The sequence below is a fragment of the Telmatherina bonti genome (assembly GCF_933228915.1).
Source record: "Telmatherina bonti genome assembly, chromosome: 13".
Classification (NCBI taxonomy): domain Eukaryota; kingdom Metazoa; phylum Chordata; class Actinopteri; order Atheriniformes; family Telmatherinidae; genus Telmatherina; species Telmatherina bonti.
The window spans coordinates 8,624,689-8,637,003 of NC_136611.1; the positions used below are offsets into that span (position 1 = coordinate 8,624,689).

The following is a 12,315-nucleotide window of genomic DNA, read 5'->3' on the forward strand; positions in this document are numbered from 1 at the left end:
CTCCTCAGTGATGTCTGAGTGAAGAAAAACTGACCTCCACATATAACTTGAACGGCTATGAATCATGTAATGACTAACCAGGTAATTTTCCTTAACGTTTAGATGCGTGACTTGGATACCAGTTGGCAAAGTGGAATCAAACTCCTACAACATATAAGACCTCATTGTGACACCAGATGATTGTCTGACCTTAAGGCAGCCATCAAGGTTACACCTGTCAAGTTGAATTTCACACCTGCAACAAACCTCCCGTCAAGAAAAACAAAACAAACAAAAACAGAAAACAATGTTTGTGATATGTACAACAGGAAGACTGTAACATGCCAATTGGGAATGAAGAGTCGAGACTTCTAACCAGCTGCAGAGGGAAGGCAGAAGATCCTGCATTTTCCTCCCCTGCAGAGGTGGACCACACTCAGGGAATCGTGATTCCTGTGGGGACATTTCACAGCAGCTTTAAGCCGACGTTCGAAGGAAAGGGTTAACACTCAGCCCGTTGCTTTGATCTGGAAAAACGCTGCTGCTGCGGCTTTTCCAGCTCTGGAGGAATCATTGTGCTGCATTCCAACACCGCTCCACTTCAATGTGTGTCAGTCTACATATGTGCAGAAATGATATTCCTTTATATTGCGTGTCCACGTGCTTGCCTTCATGTGCACGTTGGCAGGCAGCTTCACATGCCAGTGCGTTTAGCATGTTTTGTTCTATTCATGCATGCCTAAATATACTCCCAAGAAGAACATCCTCAGAAACAAAGCTCTTAAATGAATTCAGATTTTTAATGAATGTGACAAGAACATATCATGTATGTGTTTGTGTAATTTATTTACTTTTGAAGATTTGTCTAAATCTGTCTTCTTTTCTAAACAGATTAAAGTTCATTGCTGTCAAAATTATTTTCAATTGTTTTAATTTTTTTTTTTTTTTTTTGCATTTAGACTGTTATTCAGATCTTTGCTTTGTATGTTGAATAAGTTATTTTTCATCCTGCACAGAGGATGAGACGAAGAACAAAACGGCCACAGTCGCCCTCCGCTCTAAAGCCGATTCCTTTCAGGCATGTTTCTTTTCACTGAATGTAGATGACTGAATGTAGATGCCTGTAGGAGTTTTACGCTCTCACACACTGTACACAATAATATTGCATATATATATATATATATGTGTGTGTGTGTGTGTGTGTGTATGAACACACTGCCCGGGGGGATTTTGAGCATCCTCTGACTCATAAACACAAACAAAAGCAGAGCTGTCATCGTTTCATGGAGTGTGTGATGCAGACAAAAAAAAGAGGGATTGGCTGGATTCAAATATCAAAGCGGCTTTTGAGCTCTCCGTCCATACAGACTCGCTGCTTTCAGGCACAGGAGGTATAGCCGTCATTCTTAGGCTGTATTACATATCTTTTACAAGTTAGCACTACAGTACGGTGAATTCTGCCAGAATCAATAATTCTGTCAGTAAAGCTCAACTCATTTTTCACAGCTTGAGACTTTGACAGACAGAAAGTAAAGTGAAAATCAGAAATTAAAGTGTGCTTTAAAAGCCAGAAATATCACATTTTACAGTCATTTTTAAGTTGTTAGCATTGATCAATAACTCATTGACCCCCCCAGGTGATATATTAGAGTCATTCAGAGCTGCAGGCCAGTGAATGTCTTTCTTATTCTACATTTACTGTGCTGCCGCTCCGCCTGTTAGACGCTGAGCTTGTTAATGATGAAGTGAACAAATTCTCCCACTGATTCCTTTGCTAAACTGTGTTCATCTGTTATAAATAAATAAATAAAATTAAATAACAACACAGTGAAATTTACATTTTTAACTTTGTCCATACAACCAACAGCACTTTGAAGAGGTGGTACTGGTGAACATAACCTGCTAAAACCGTGGTAGGAGTCTGACTGGGTGGCATGTGCAGGTAGCCATCACCATGAGCTACATAAAAACTGCCTCTTGAACAAATGGACAAAGACAATATTACATAATTTTCTGTTTAATTTAGTCACACTTCTTTATTTGCATTATTATTTTAAGGCTCACTTGTTGCTCAGTTGGTAAAATTAGGGGTCTAATCTTACCAAAAATCAAAAGAAAAGTTATATTTGTAACTCTTTTCCTCTTCAACCACTGTTTCAGTATGATTAAGCTCTTTGTATAATCCAGTAATTGTCACTAAGGGCTCTTACCTAACTCAGCTTTACTTTTGATGAGCACTAAAGAACTGTTTTGAGTGATCACATCAGCCACTGCAGGCACTTTGTTATTTCCCATAAAAAGTTCTGGATGTAGTTGATGCCCAAGTTGAAGACCAAGACCTACTTCTTGCCACTGAACAAATTCAAAATGTGACTTTAAAGCAACAGTACATAACTATCTGACCATAAAACATTTATCACATATATTCCTGGAGTTGTTGCCCTGCAGCATCTTAGGGCTGAGAAACCAAACTGAAGAACTTTTCCAGCCATGAATTAACAGCTCCGATTGGATTAATGTCACATGCTAGCAACTGGATACCAACCCACTGGTCATTTTGAACCGCGACTACTCCAGAAAAATAAACATGAGGATATTACTGGAGGAAGGGAGGAAAAGACAGTGAAAGTAACAGAAGAGATGAGACAACATAGATGGTTGTTACTGGCTGTAAAGTGTTCAGAAAAAACACAGAATAACATAAAAATAGTTTAACTGAGGAGCTTTAAAGGCATAAAAACTAAGTCTTGCAAAATCTCATGAATTCAAGACCTTCACAAAAAAAGAAAACTTGCAGTCTTTCAGATCCCTTCTAACACACACCAAGCCTTTTGTCAGACATCTTTGTTGCATATTTTCAAACATTTTAAAACGACATTTTACCAAAGTTTGATTACAGAAAGAGAAGCGGTTCAGTTCAGCTTCCACAGTAAGGTCATATTACTGTGAAGGCTTTCATGTCTGCACCGATGAATTTCTGTGACAGTTTCCCACCAGAAAAATCTGCAGTCTGCAAATTGTTTAAACCTTTTTTTCCTTTAAAAAACACTTTATTATTGGTGTCACTGAAAAAAAAATCACACCTCATAAACAGCTGTGAGCTATAAGCCACAATAAAAAAAACCCCAAACATTACCAGTTAATATCTCTGCTTCATCTTCTCGTGCACAAAGAAAATCTAGCAATAAAACAAAAAGATCCGTGTTATCAAGCACTAAAACAGGGACAGTGGACGGTTTCAAATGGATTCGGGAATCAATATCAAATATGAATCTACTTTAGTGATGAGCCCAATTCCTGCCCGGGGAGTTGGCATCATCTCCTGCTCTCTTGTCGGCATGCTTCAGCAGCCACATCCTGCACACTCTGAGTAATATGACACAGACGCAGAGAGGGCGAGTTAACGTACACTGAAGAGATACTGAGGAAACAAGAAGAGCGATATTGATGTGAGCAGAGGGAGACAAGTCGAGGAAAGGTACTCAGCGATGAAGAGAGCAGGAGAACAGACAGAGATGTATAACGGTGGACAAACCCCTCGTCCATCATTAAATTATGTTTGTCATTCTCCCGCAGGGACGCAGAGAGAGAGAGAAACCTCACCTCTGCAGGAGTCTGCTGATGCTTTAAGAATCTATATATCCCATAGTTAATATCTCTGACTTTCACAGTATTCTTCTTGCATGTAGCTGATTGCATGTGTAGGTTCCAGCGTGTTTTGTCGTAGCAATTCAAAGCCATGGCATTTTGTTTAGCAAACTATGCAGTTCTTATGCTCAGGAGTTGGAAACAAACCATCAATAAATTGACCCCTGATGAGGCAAAAACCACAAGTATCTGATAGACTAAAAGAAACTGGGAAGCAACAACCATACGGGCAGAAAACAGATGAAAAGCCAAATTGTAAGCAAGCTGTTAATTAAAGCCCAAGTTGTGAGGTTGAATTTGTCAGTGCTGTAAGCTCGTTCATGTTCGCTTCTTAGGAGTAAAATTTTATGTTTTAAAGATATTTTGATATTGAAAGTTAGTCCTGACAGGCACAGTTCATTAAAACTAATAATATAGTTTAAAATGTTTAAAAACATATCAGCAATTCCACAGCAGATCATACAGTATTAGATTTATCTGACATAACGAACTGCATGTTAAACCAAGAGATGACAAAGGATTATGAGTTATCAACTACATGTCTAATGTGTAAAAGCAGCCTCCTGCCAGAATATGGAGTAACTACATCAGCCATAAAGTGCAAGATGTTGCAATCACAGCTGAAAAATTCTACAATTCCAAGGTTTTCCTGACGAATGACTACATTGTGACGTCAAGACATTTACTCATAAAAAGCATGGTCTAATGAGAAAAGGTGTAATAGGTGTGTTCGTCCACATGAATTAAGGAAGTCAGTCAGTCATTTTCTGAACCACTTAGTTCAATTAAGGGTTGTGGGGAAACTGGAACCTATCCCAGCATTCCTTTCCTGAATAAGTGCAGTTGTACATGTTGATCTGTCTTTCCTGTCCTCTCCACCCCAACCAGTCGAGGCGGATGGCTGCCCTCCCTGAGCCGGGTTCTGCCGGAGGTTTTCTTCCTGTTAAAGGGGAGTTTTTCCCTTCCCACTGTCGCCTCGTGCAGCTCAGGATGGGGGATTAGATCGACGTCATGATTTGATGCTATCGGTTGGTTTCTATTATAGGATATGTATGAATTGGCTTGAAATGATGTGTCTGTAAAGTGCCCTGTGACAACATTGTTGTGAAGTGGCGCTATACAAATAAAGCTGAATTGAACTGAACTGGATGAAAGGCAGTTAAACCACGGACAGGTCGCCAGTCCATCACAGAGCCAACACAGAGAGACAAACAACCATTCACACTCACACACACTAGGGACAATTTAGAGTAACCTATTGAGCTAACATCATTCTTTTTCTCATTTAACCGAGTCTGTTTTGTATTATTCATAAAGAAAGATGCCAATCTGTAATCAGATTTATAAATATTTGATCTAACCAGTTTTTGTTTTTTATGTTTGTTCATTAGTTTGGTTTATTGTCTCAAACCACGGAAAATAAAAGATACTCGGAGCCTCATCACCCGTATGTTTCAGAAAAGCAGAAGTGAAGCTCATTGGCCGGTTTCAACACCGACCATATTGGCAGCGTTGCACGTGCTGTTGCTCCTGGAAATTACAAATATGGGTGGAGCTTAGAGGGGGGCTGTGGGCCTATACCATACCATATCATACCATACCATATATATTTTATATTTCATACCAGTCTACTCTTCATTTGAGGATCATCTCAAACTCAGAACTGTGTCAGCAAGTGAACTAGAAAGGCTTGTTTGTGCTGTTATCTCATTATGAATAAACTAGTGTACCAGTCTGTTCACCTGTGTGAATGAGGATCGAGCAGGTGTTCAGGTGCTACAGAACTCTGACTCGCGCTTCTGACTCACTCAAACAGAAGAGCTCATGCAGCCCCTGTTATAAAGTAACTTAACTGGTTTCCAGTCGATTTGAGAAATAATTTCAAAATCTAGGTCTCAACATTCAGAGCTCTTCATAGCCAGGCTCCGCTTTATATTGCTGGCCTGCTTCAGTCGTCTACATCCTGCCATAGTTGGAGGTCATCCAATGAGAATATTTTAATGGTTCCTCACAGTCACTTCTGGACTGAAGGAGACGGAGCTTTCCAAGCAGCAGCAACCAGACTAACCTTTCCCTGTCTTAACGTAGTTTGGAATGAGAAACTTCAGGCATTTTATACCAACAAGCTTTTAGCTAGACTGGCACTCTGATGACTGATCTTACATTTTCTACTTCCATTTCATGCATTTTGTTTTGTGCATTCATGAGGATGTGAATTCTGTCGACTTACTTTCTACGTAAAGTACTTTGTGCCATACAAATCAACTTTACTTACTTACCCACATACTTTCTACAACACAACTCCTCATGCTTATAATCTAATAAAAGGACTTTCTTTTCCGACCTAAGCTGCGTTCCTGTAGCTAAAAAAACTTCGACTGCTTTCCAACTTTTTTTTCTGACTGTCAAAGTCCAAAGATATTCAGCTCTGGACAAGAATGTGACTAAACTAAATAATTCAGCTGCATTCGGACCCTGTAGTCAGTTTGGAGGCTGCAGGTGGACTTTATTACACTCTTTTTAAAAGTGTTCCTGTTATTTTGTCCAGCCTGCTGTGTATTCCCTCTGGTGCTGTCAGTGTACAAGCTCCTCCAACCCCTTTCCCCCTCTTCCTCATTAAACCAGCATCTGCTGAGGTAAGAGGCCTGAAACCCCCTACCACGCGCACACACACACACACACACACACACACACACACACACACACACACACACCCTCCCTTCGCACACTCTCATGCTTGCCATCTGCCACAGAGTTAGACAATAACCCACTAACATAGCAGCCACACACACTCACCACACACACCCTAATTTAAAAAGCCATGCAATTGCAGGGAAACATCTCTAATACAGACACACACACTTGTTTCCACACTCGACTTAAGTTTTATAATGATTTTATAATGATGATACCGAACAATGACCCAAAGAACAAAACAAAACAACAAAAAAAAAAAAAAAAGACGCCCTCTTGCACGGAGCCAGCTTCCTCCTCCCCTCCTCTGTGTGACTGCCCTTAAGGGGAGGAGGCAGAGGAGGACGAAAGGGGGATGACAACATAGTTACTCCTCTGTGGCTATCGGGCAGCTCCAGCATTTTATCTCAGGAGCAAGAGGAGCAAGCTGAGGCAGAGAGGAGGAGAAAAGGATAGGAGAAGAGACAGAGAAAGACTGATTGAGCATGAAGCATCTCCCTGTGGCTCTGCCTGTCTCCTCTCTTCTTTCCATCTCTGCTTGTTGTACATTATGCCCTTTCACTTTCACTGCAATTGTTCATCACCCCTCAGTTATCCACAGTGAATAATAATGTTTCCTCTTGGAGGGAAGGAGGCCGAGGAGCAAGCCTAAGGCCATGCATTCTGGTTGTCTAAGCACTCCCCAGTCACTTTCTGCTTTGGCAAAATCAACAGTGCAGCATGGTCTCAGCCTCCTCCTGTCTCCATATTCTCTGGATATTTTGTTTGCTTTTTCTGACTTTGTATGTGTGTGTGTGTGTGTGTGTGTGTGTGTGTACATCACTCAGTCACAATTTGTATGACCTAAAAAAAAGAAAAAAAAAGAAGAAAAACTCCTCTATATTTTTGCCTCCTGTAAATATTCACAAGGGAGGGATGAGAGACAAAACTCCAGACCACAGGGATGCTGCTGTTGTCTTTCACCGACCGGGCGAATTAGCAACATTATGTCTGCTCTCTGGGGATGTTCGCTCTCGCCCGCCACGCTGCCATCATCATCACTGTCACCAGGATGGAGCCTATAGAGAGGCAAAGCCACTTGAGGAGAGCTTCCCTCCCAGAGAAGCTAAAGTTGAAGAGACAGATAGGCCCGGCTCCAGAGTCTCCGGCAGTTTCACATCGGCTGCTCAGTTCACGGCATCTGGCCACATTACATTTCAGTTTTTGTGAGGCCATTTACTCCATTTCTATTATTTTTTTCCCCTCAATTTCCTGAAATCCATCACGTTAGTGAGGCTATGGCTGATCAGCTAGTTATTTGGCAACGCTGCCTAATTTGGTTATATTCTCAGAATTTAAAAAAAAAAAAAAAAAGTCTTTTTTCTTCATATCCAAAAAGCTAATAAAATCCTTTACAAGCATGCCATGTGCAGCATTATGGTGCTGCAGTAAGAGAAGCTATTAAACACATTATTTGGTTCACTGTCTTTCCACTGCTAATGTCGATGTGGATGAAATGGCCCATTCTAATCCTCATTAACATAGCTAATTTCACATAAGAGAAAGTTGATAGTGAGTGTCAAAACCATTCAAAGGTCACCCAGCCGAGCTGCACCATTTACTAGATATTTAGGCATGTGCACGTCTCTGTGGGGGGGCTTTTTTCAACATCTTCATAAATGTTGAAGCATTTATTTCTTTTGCACTGTTGCATATACAGACTATTCAAGCACAAAGTAGATTGACACTGATGAGCAGCGCTTGTCAAGCAGGAGAAGCAGCCAGAACAGTGCCTGACAAAATGGATAAAGCTGTCAAAGGCAGCAGATGATGGCTGATCGAGCAGACAGGAGGATAAGCAAGGAAAAGGGCATCAAACATTCCTCCTTGCCCCTAAAGGATGCTGTGTTACAGCTAACCTTTGGTCAGAGGGATGAAAGTGCCAGAACAAACACGTTACATCCTGCCTCTTTGACAGACTCCGGCACAAAGCCATGTCACAGAGGGAAGAGTGGACAAGTCTGACATTAGCAGCGAGAAGGTGCTGTCACATGACCTTAAAGGGGGCAAATATCTGAAAGTCCTTCTCTTCAGGCCAGCTGTATCCAGACTATAAGTCACAAAGCAGCTACATATGCAGATAATGATCATACAGAGACAAGCTGGATGAGAAATTACATCAACAGGAGCTCCAACTCTGCTTATCTCTGGGTAAAATGGAAAAATAAAAAAAAAAGTTACAAATAGCAGCTGTTTCAAAAGCCTTCAGTCGACTCAGACATTGTTAATATCAGATATAAACGATGACTTACCAAACGACTATTGTTGTTCTTTTGGAAAATTTGACCAACTTTTTCTCATTTTAAGTAGAAAACTGACAGAAAGATTCAGGGCAACACTGCATTAAATGTCAGGAATAAACTTCAGAATAATAAAATCTTTGTGTCGCTTCCAGTTGAACAGCTTGAAAACTGAGTTTCTGTGAAACAACAGCGGCTTGAAAACAACAACAAAAAAAAAAAAAGACGCCAACTCACTCAGCAACTCTCCGGCGGGCGGTGATGCTCGCCACGATGACGCTCTCTGGTCTCGGGGTGGCCACAGCCTTGAAAGTGCCTTCCCAAAACTTCTCGAAGAGCTGCTTCTCTCCCAGGTGCTGGAAGCTGGCAGTGCTGCTCTGCGATCCCAGGGATGGCGAGGGGCCACAGGGGCCAAGCTGGAGTGACAAAGGTGGCTGCATTTCCAGAGCGGATCTGCCTCGGTCCCGGATCTGACAGACAACTCCACACTCTCATGCGAACCCGCGCGGTCTTGCCGGTCGTTCCTCAGGAGCTGTCCAAGTACTGAATCAAAGCACGCAGAGCGCAGCGGCTGTTTTGCAGCGTCCTCTCCTCTCACTGCAGCGGGTCAATGTGTCAGCGCGTCTGTCGCCTCTTCACTCTTGAGCGGGAGCGTGGGGAGAAGGACAAAAGCTGACCCTCTCCAGCTGGAGGCGGGTATTGTTCTTGAGGATGGGAGAGGGTGGGGGAGATTGGGTAACTCTCTCCGCCTCTCTTCTTCTGTCACATCTGCTGCTCTTTGAGATGGGGTCTGACTCGGAGTTGGAAGCGGGAACGCTCCTTTTCCCCCCTTCGTCAGCAGACACACACAAAATGAGGCATTTCTTGGTGATAGATGGGCGTGTTTCAGACGGGTGGAGAAGTCATTTTCTTGTTGCTTAAGTGTTTAGCTGTGGAGAAGAGCATGCGCCCACGCGGTGGGGATGACTGCTGAGCGGGTGTTGAAGCAAGTGTTGCAGCGTGTCTGAGGACAGGTCTGAATGCCAGTTCAAGAGTGTGCGTGTGTGTGCCAGTGTGTGAGTGAGATTTGAGTGAGAAGCTCAGCTGAGAAGGGCTTGTTTTGTGTCTGAGTGTGTGACGTCAAACTGGGGGGTTGGACTGTGGGAAGAGGGACACCCCCCGTCATCCTCTGTGTTTGCAAGTGTGTTACACTCGTCTAGTTCTGCTTTAGCTTTGATTTGGTTCACTTTCATCCTGAAATGTACCGTCTGTTTTGCTTCTTCTGTGTCCCTTTGTTCCATCATCAGAAACTCTTTCCTGCTTTTCTGTCTGCTCGCATCTTCTGCAGTTATTCCAGTGAAAACATCTGGATTCCAGTTGTGCGAAAGCTACAGCAACTAGCCATTCCTGAAGTTCACGAAAATTTACAAACTGATAAAAATACGTTTGCTAACTAATCCTGAGACACATTGGCTGCAGTCACGTTTAATTCAGAATCAAATAATTCTGAATTACAGTATTCTCCTCCGGGTTAAAATGGTAAACATGTTTATTTATTTAATTCCACTTTAGATCAGTGGGTTGGAAAGGCATCTGATTGGACAGAGTATATGACGCATAACGTATAAGTATATGACATATGACGTACTTACATCTACCAGAAAAATCAAATGCTGCTTCCTGCTTCTTGTCTTTTCTGATCAAAAAAAAAAAAAAACACAGAATCATTTTCACTTTGATTTTGATGATAATTTCAAAGCACCAGCTTGAAACAAGAACACTGCTTCACTGTTTTTTAGCAGCTGAGGAGATGAAGGACGATAAAGTACCGAAGACCGGAGGTGCAAAACCTCAGAATGTGTGTCAACGGGACGAGCATGCGCAGAACAACCAGAATGAACTTACAGCAGAATGAACGCCAACATGATAGAGGAATTAATCCATTTGGATTTAAAACGAGAACAAACCAGCCACTTATTTCTAAGTTAAGTATAATTCTAAAGTGTCATTTTAATTCGGAATTAGGTGTTTACATAGTCATTTTTCATCCATTTAAAGCGGATTGAACTTTTATTTGGAATTAAAGAGGAATTAAAACTTGTGTAAATGTGTTTAAACGTTTTGCTCTTATTTATTCTTATTAAAATGCCACATACAAGAGTATATTATACATATTAGTCCAAATATGACAGAAACTGTAAAAGAGAGCCCGTTTACATCGTGGCTTTAAAGATCTTTTACATGTACTGGTTTCTGATGTTGGGCTGTAACAACTCCACTCCATTCCTCTCCACTGACTGGACTTATGCAGCCGTTCCTACAGCTTCTTATTAATCTGAAAATATCATTTTTGGGCATGAATTATATTGCTACAAAAACTAATTTAGGTTTTAATTGGTCCAAATTAAAACCATTGTTTACAGAATGAAAGATACTTTATTCCAGAGGATTATTATGTTGGTGTAGCTTTACTCCTAAAATTAAAACTAACTGACTGATGGTGCAAGTTTGCTCTTGTGGTCGAAATGACACTGCAGAAATGTCACACACAGTGCTGCATGCTGCAACTAAAAATGACCAGTCGAGGAAGAATCACCATTTTGGAAAAAAGTTTTGGTTTTGCAAGTCAACAGAATGATAACCAGGTTATTTTTAAAACTTTAGAAACTTTTTATCCCCCTTTGACAACGAACAAAAATGTAAAACATTTTATTAAGAGTCATAGAAATAGACTCAGATATGATCTTAGAGGCTGATCCAACAGTTTTGTGATCATTAACTACTTTCTTTAACTTATTTTGATTGTGTAAATATTGATTAGATGAAGAAGAAAACTGGGGAATTCTACTCTGTCCAAAGCCTGTGATGTTAGAAATCCTCTGAAACTTTAAGCATCTCAGTGCTACATGTTCAAACCATCACAGCCTCCACAAAATGTGAAATTTTGAGTCAGTAACTATTTATAACACTAAACAGAAAGTTTTTCCTGTAATGAGATGTCCTCTTTAAGTGGAGTCTGCATTGTCACTCGAACTGTGTCTGCCTTTTTTTCTTGTCTTCTCTCTCACGCATGCTCGCTCCATCAGTGTCTTGGACAAAAGACCAAGTAAATCAGCATAACAAAAGGCCCGGCTCAGTGAGGGCCAGCCAGAGCATGTGGGTGACACAAACCTACCCTCAGGGCTTCAGTTTTTCCCTGCCAACAGATACCACCTTCTTTCTCTCAGCCTGCCTCGACGCAGTTCAGCATTTCCTCAACCCTCTCTTCCTCCCGCCCGACCCCTCTCATCTTCACCTTGTCCCTAATGCCTCATATCATACGCCGTGTTCTGTAATGAGGACGACTGCTCAGGACTCTTGGGTGGGATTAGTTGGTACTACAGGGAAGCCATGCTGTTTAGGTTATCAAAGAAAAGTCTAATACTCAAAAGGATAAAAGCTATTTATAGACTTTTTGCTGGCAAGCTGTAACAGGAGACTGGAGGCCTCGCTGACATATTGACAACATTCATACATTCTGTAATGCTACTGCAATATGCTTTCTGCTGCTGAATAAATGACTGGGAATACAAATATTTCACCCTTACATACTGTTCATGTCTTGTGCCTTCATATGGTCAGTTCTGACGGAGACAAAGACTTCCATCGTAGTAAGTTTCTCCATCAAACTTGTTGCTGCAGCTTTTGTCACATTAATACATGGATCATTTGTTTCTAATAAATGTTTTAGGGGGCC

At 41.4% G+C, this 12,315-nt stretch overlaps 1 protein-coding gene across 1 annotated transcript in view; it reads right to left on the reverse strand.

Annotated features, from left to right (window-relative positions):
- Positions 1 to 9,040, reverse strand: part of srrm4 (serine/arginine repetitive matrix 4) — a gene marked incomplete at both ends in the record, with an annotated part of 74,619 nt that extends 65,579 nt beyond the window's left edge. Inside the window, one exon of the mRNA XM_079252068.1 lies at positions 8,838 to 9,040. Within this exon, the coding sequence (XP_079108194.1) occupies positions 8,838 to 9,040 (203 nt within the window). The remainder of the gene's footprint in view (positions 1 to 8,837) is intronic.
- Positions 9,041 to 12,315: the final 3,275 nt, after the last annotated feature.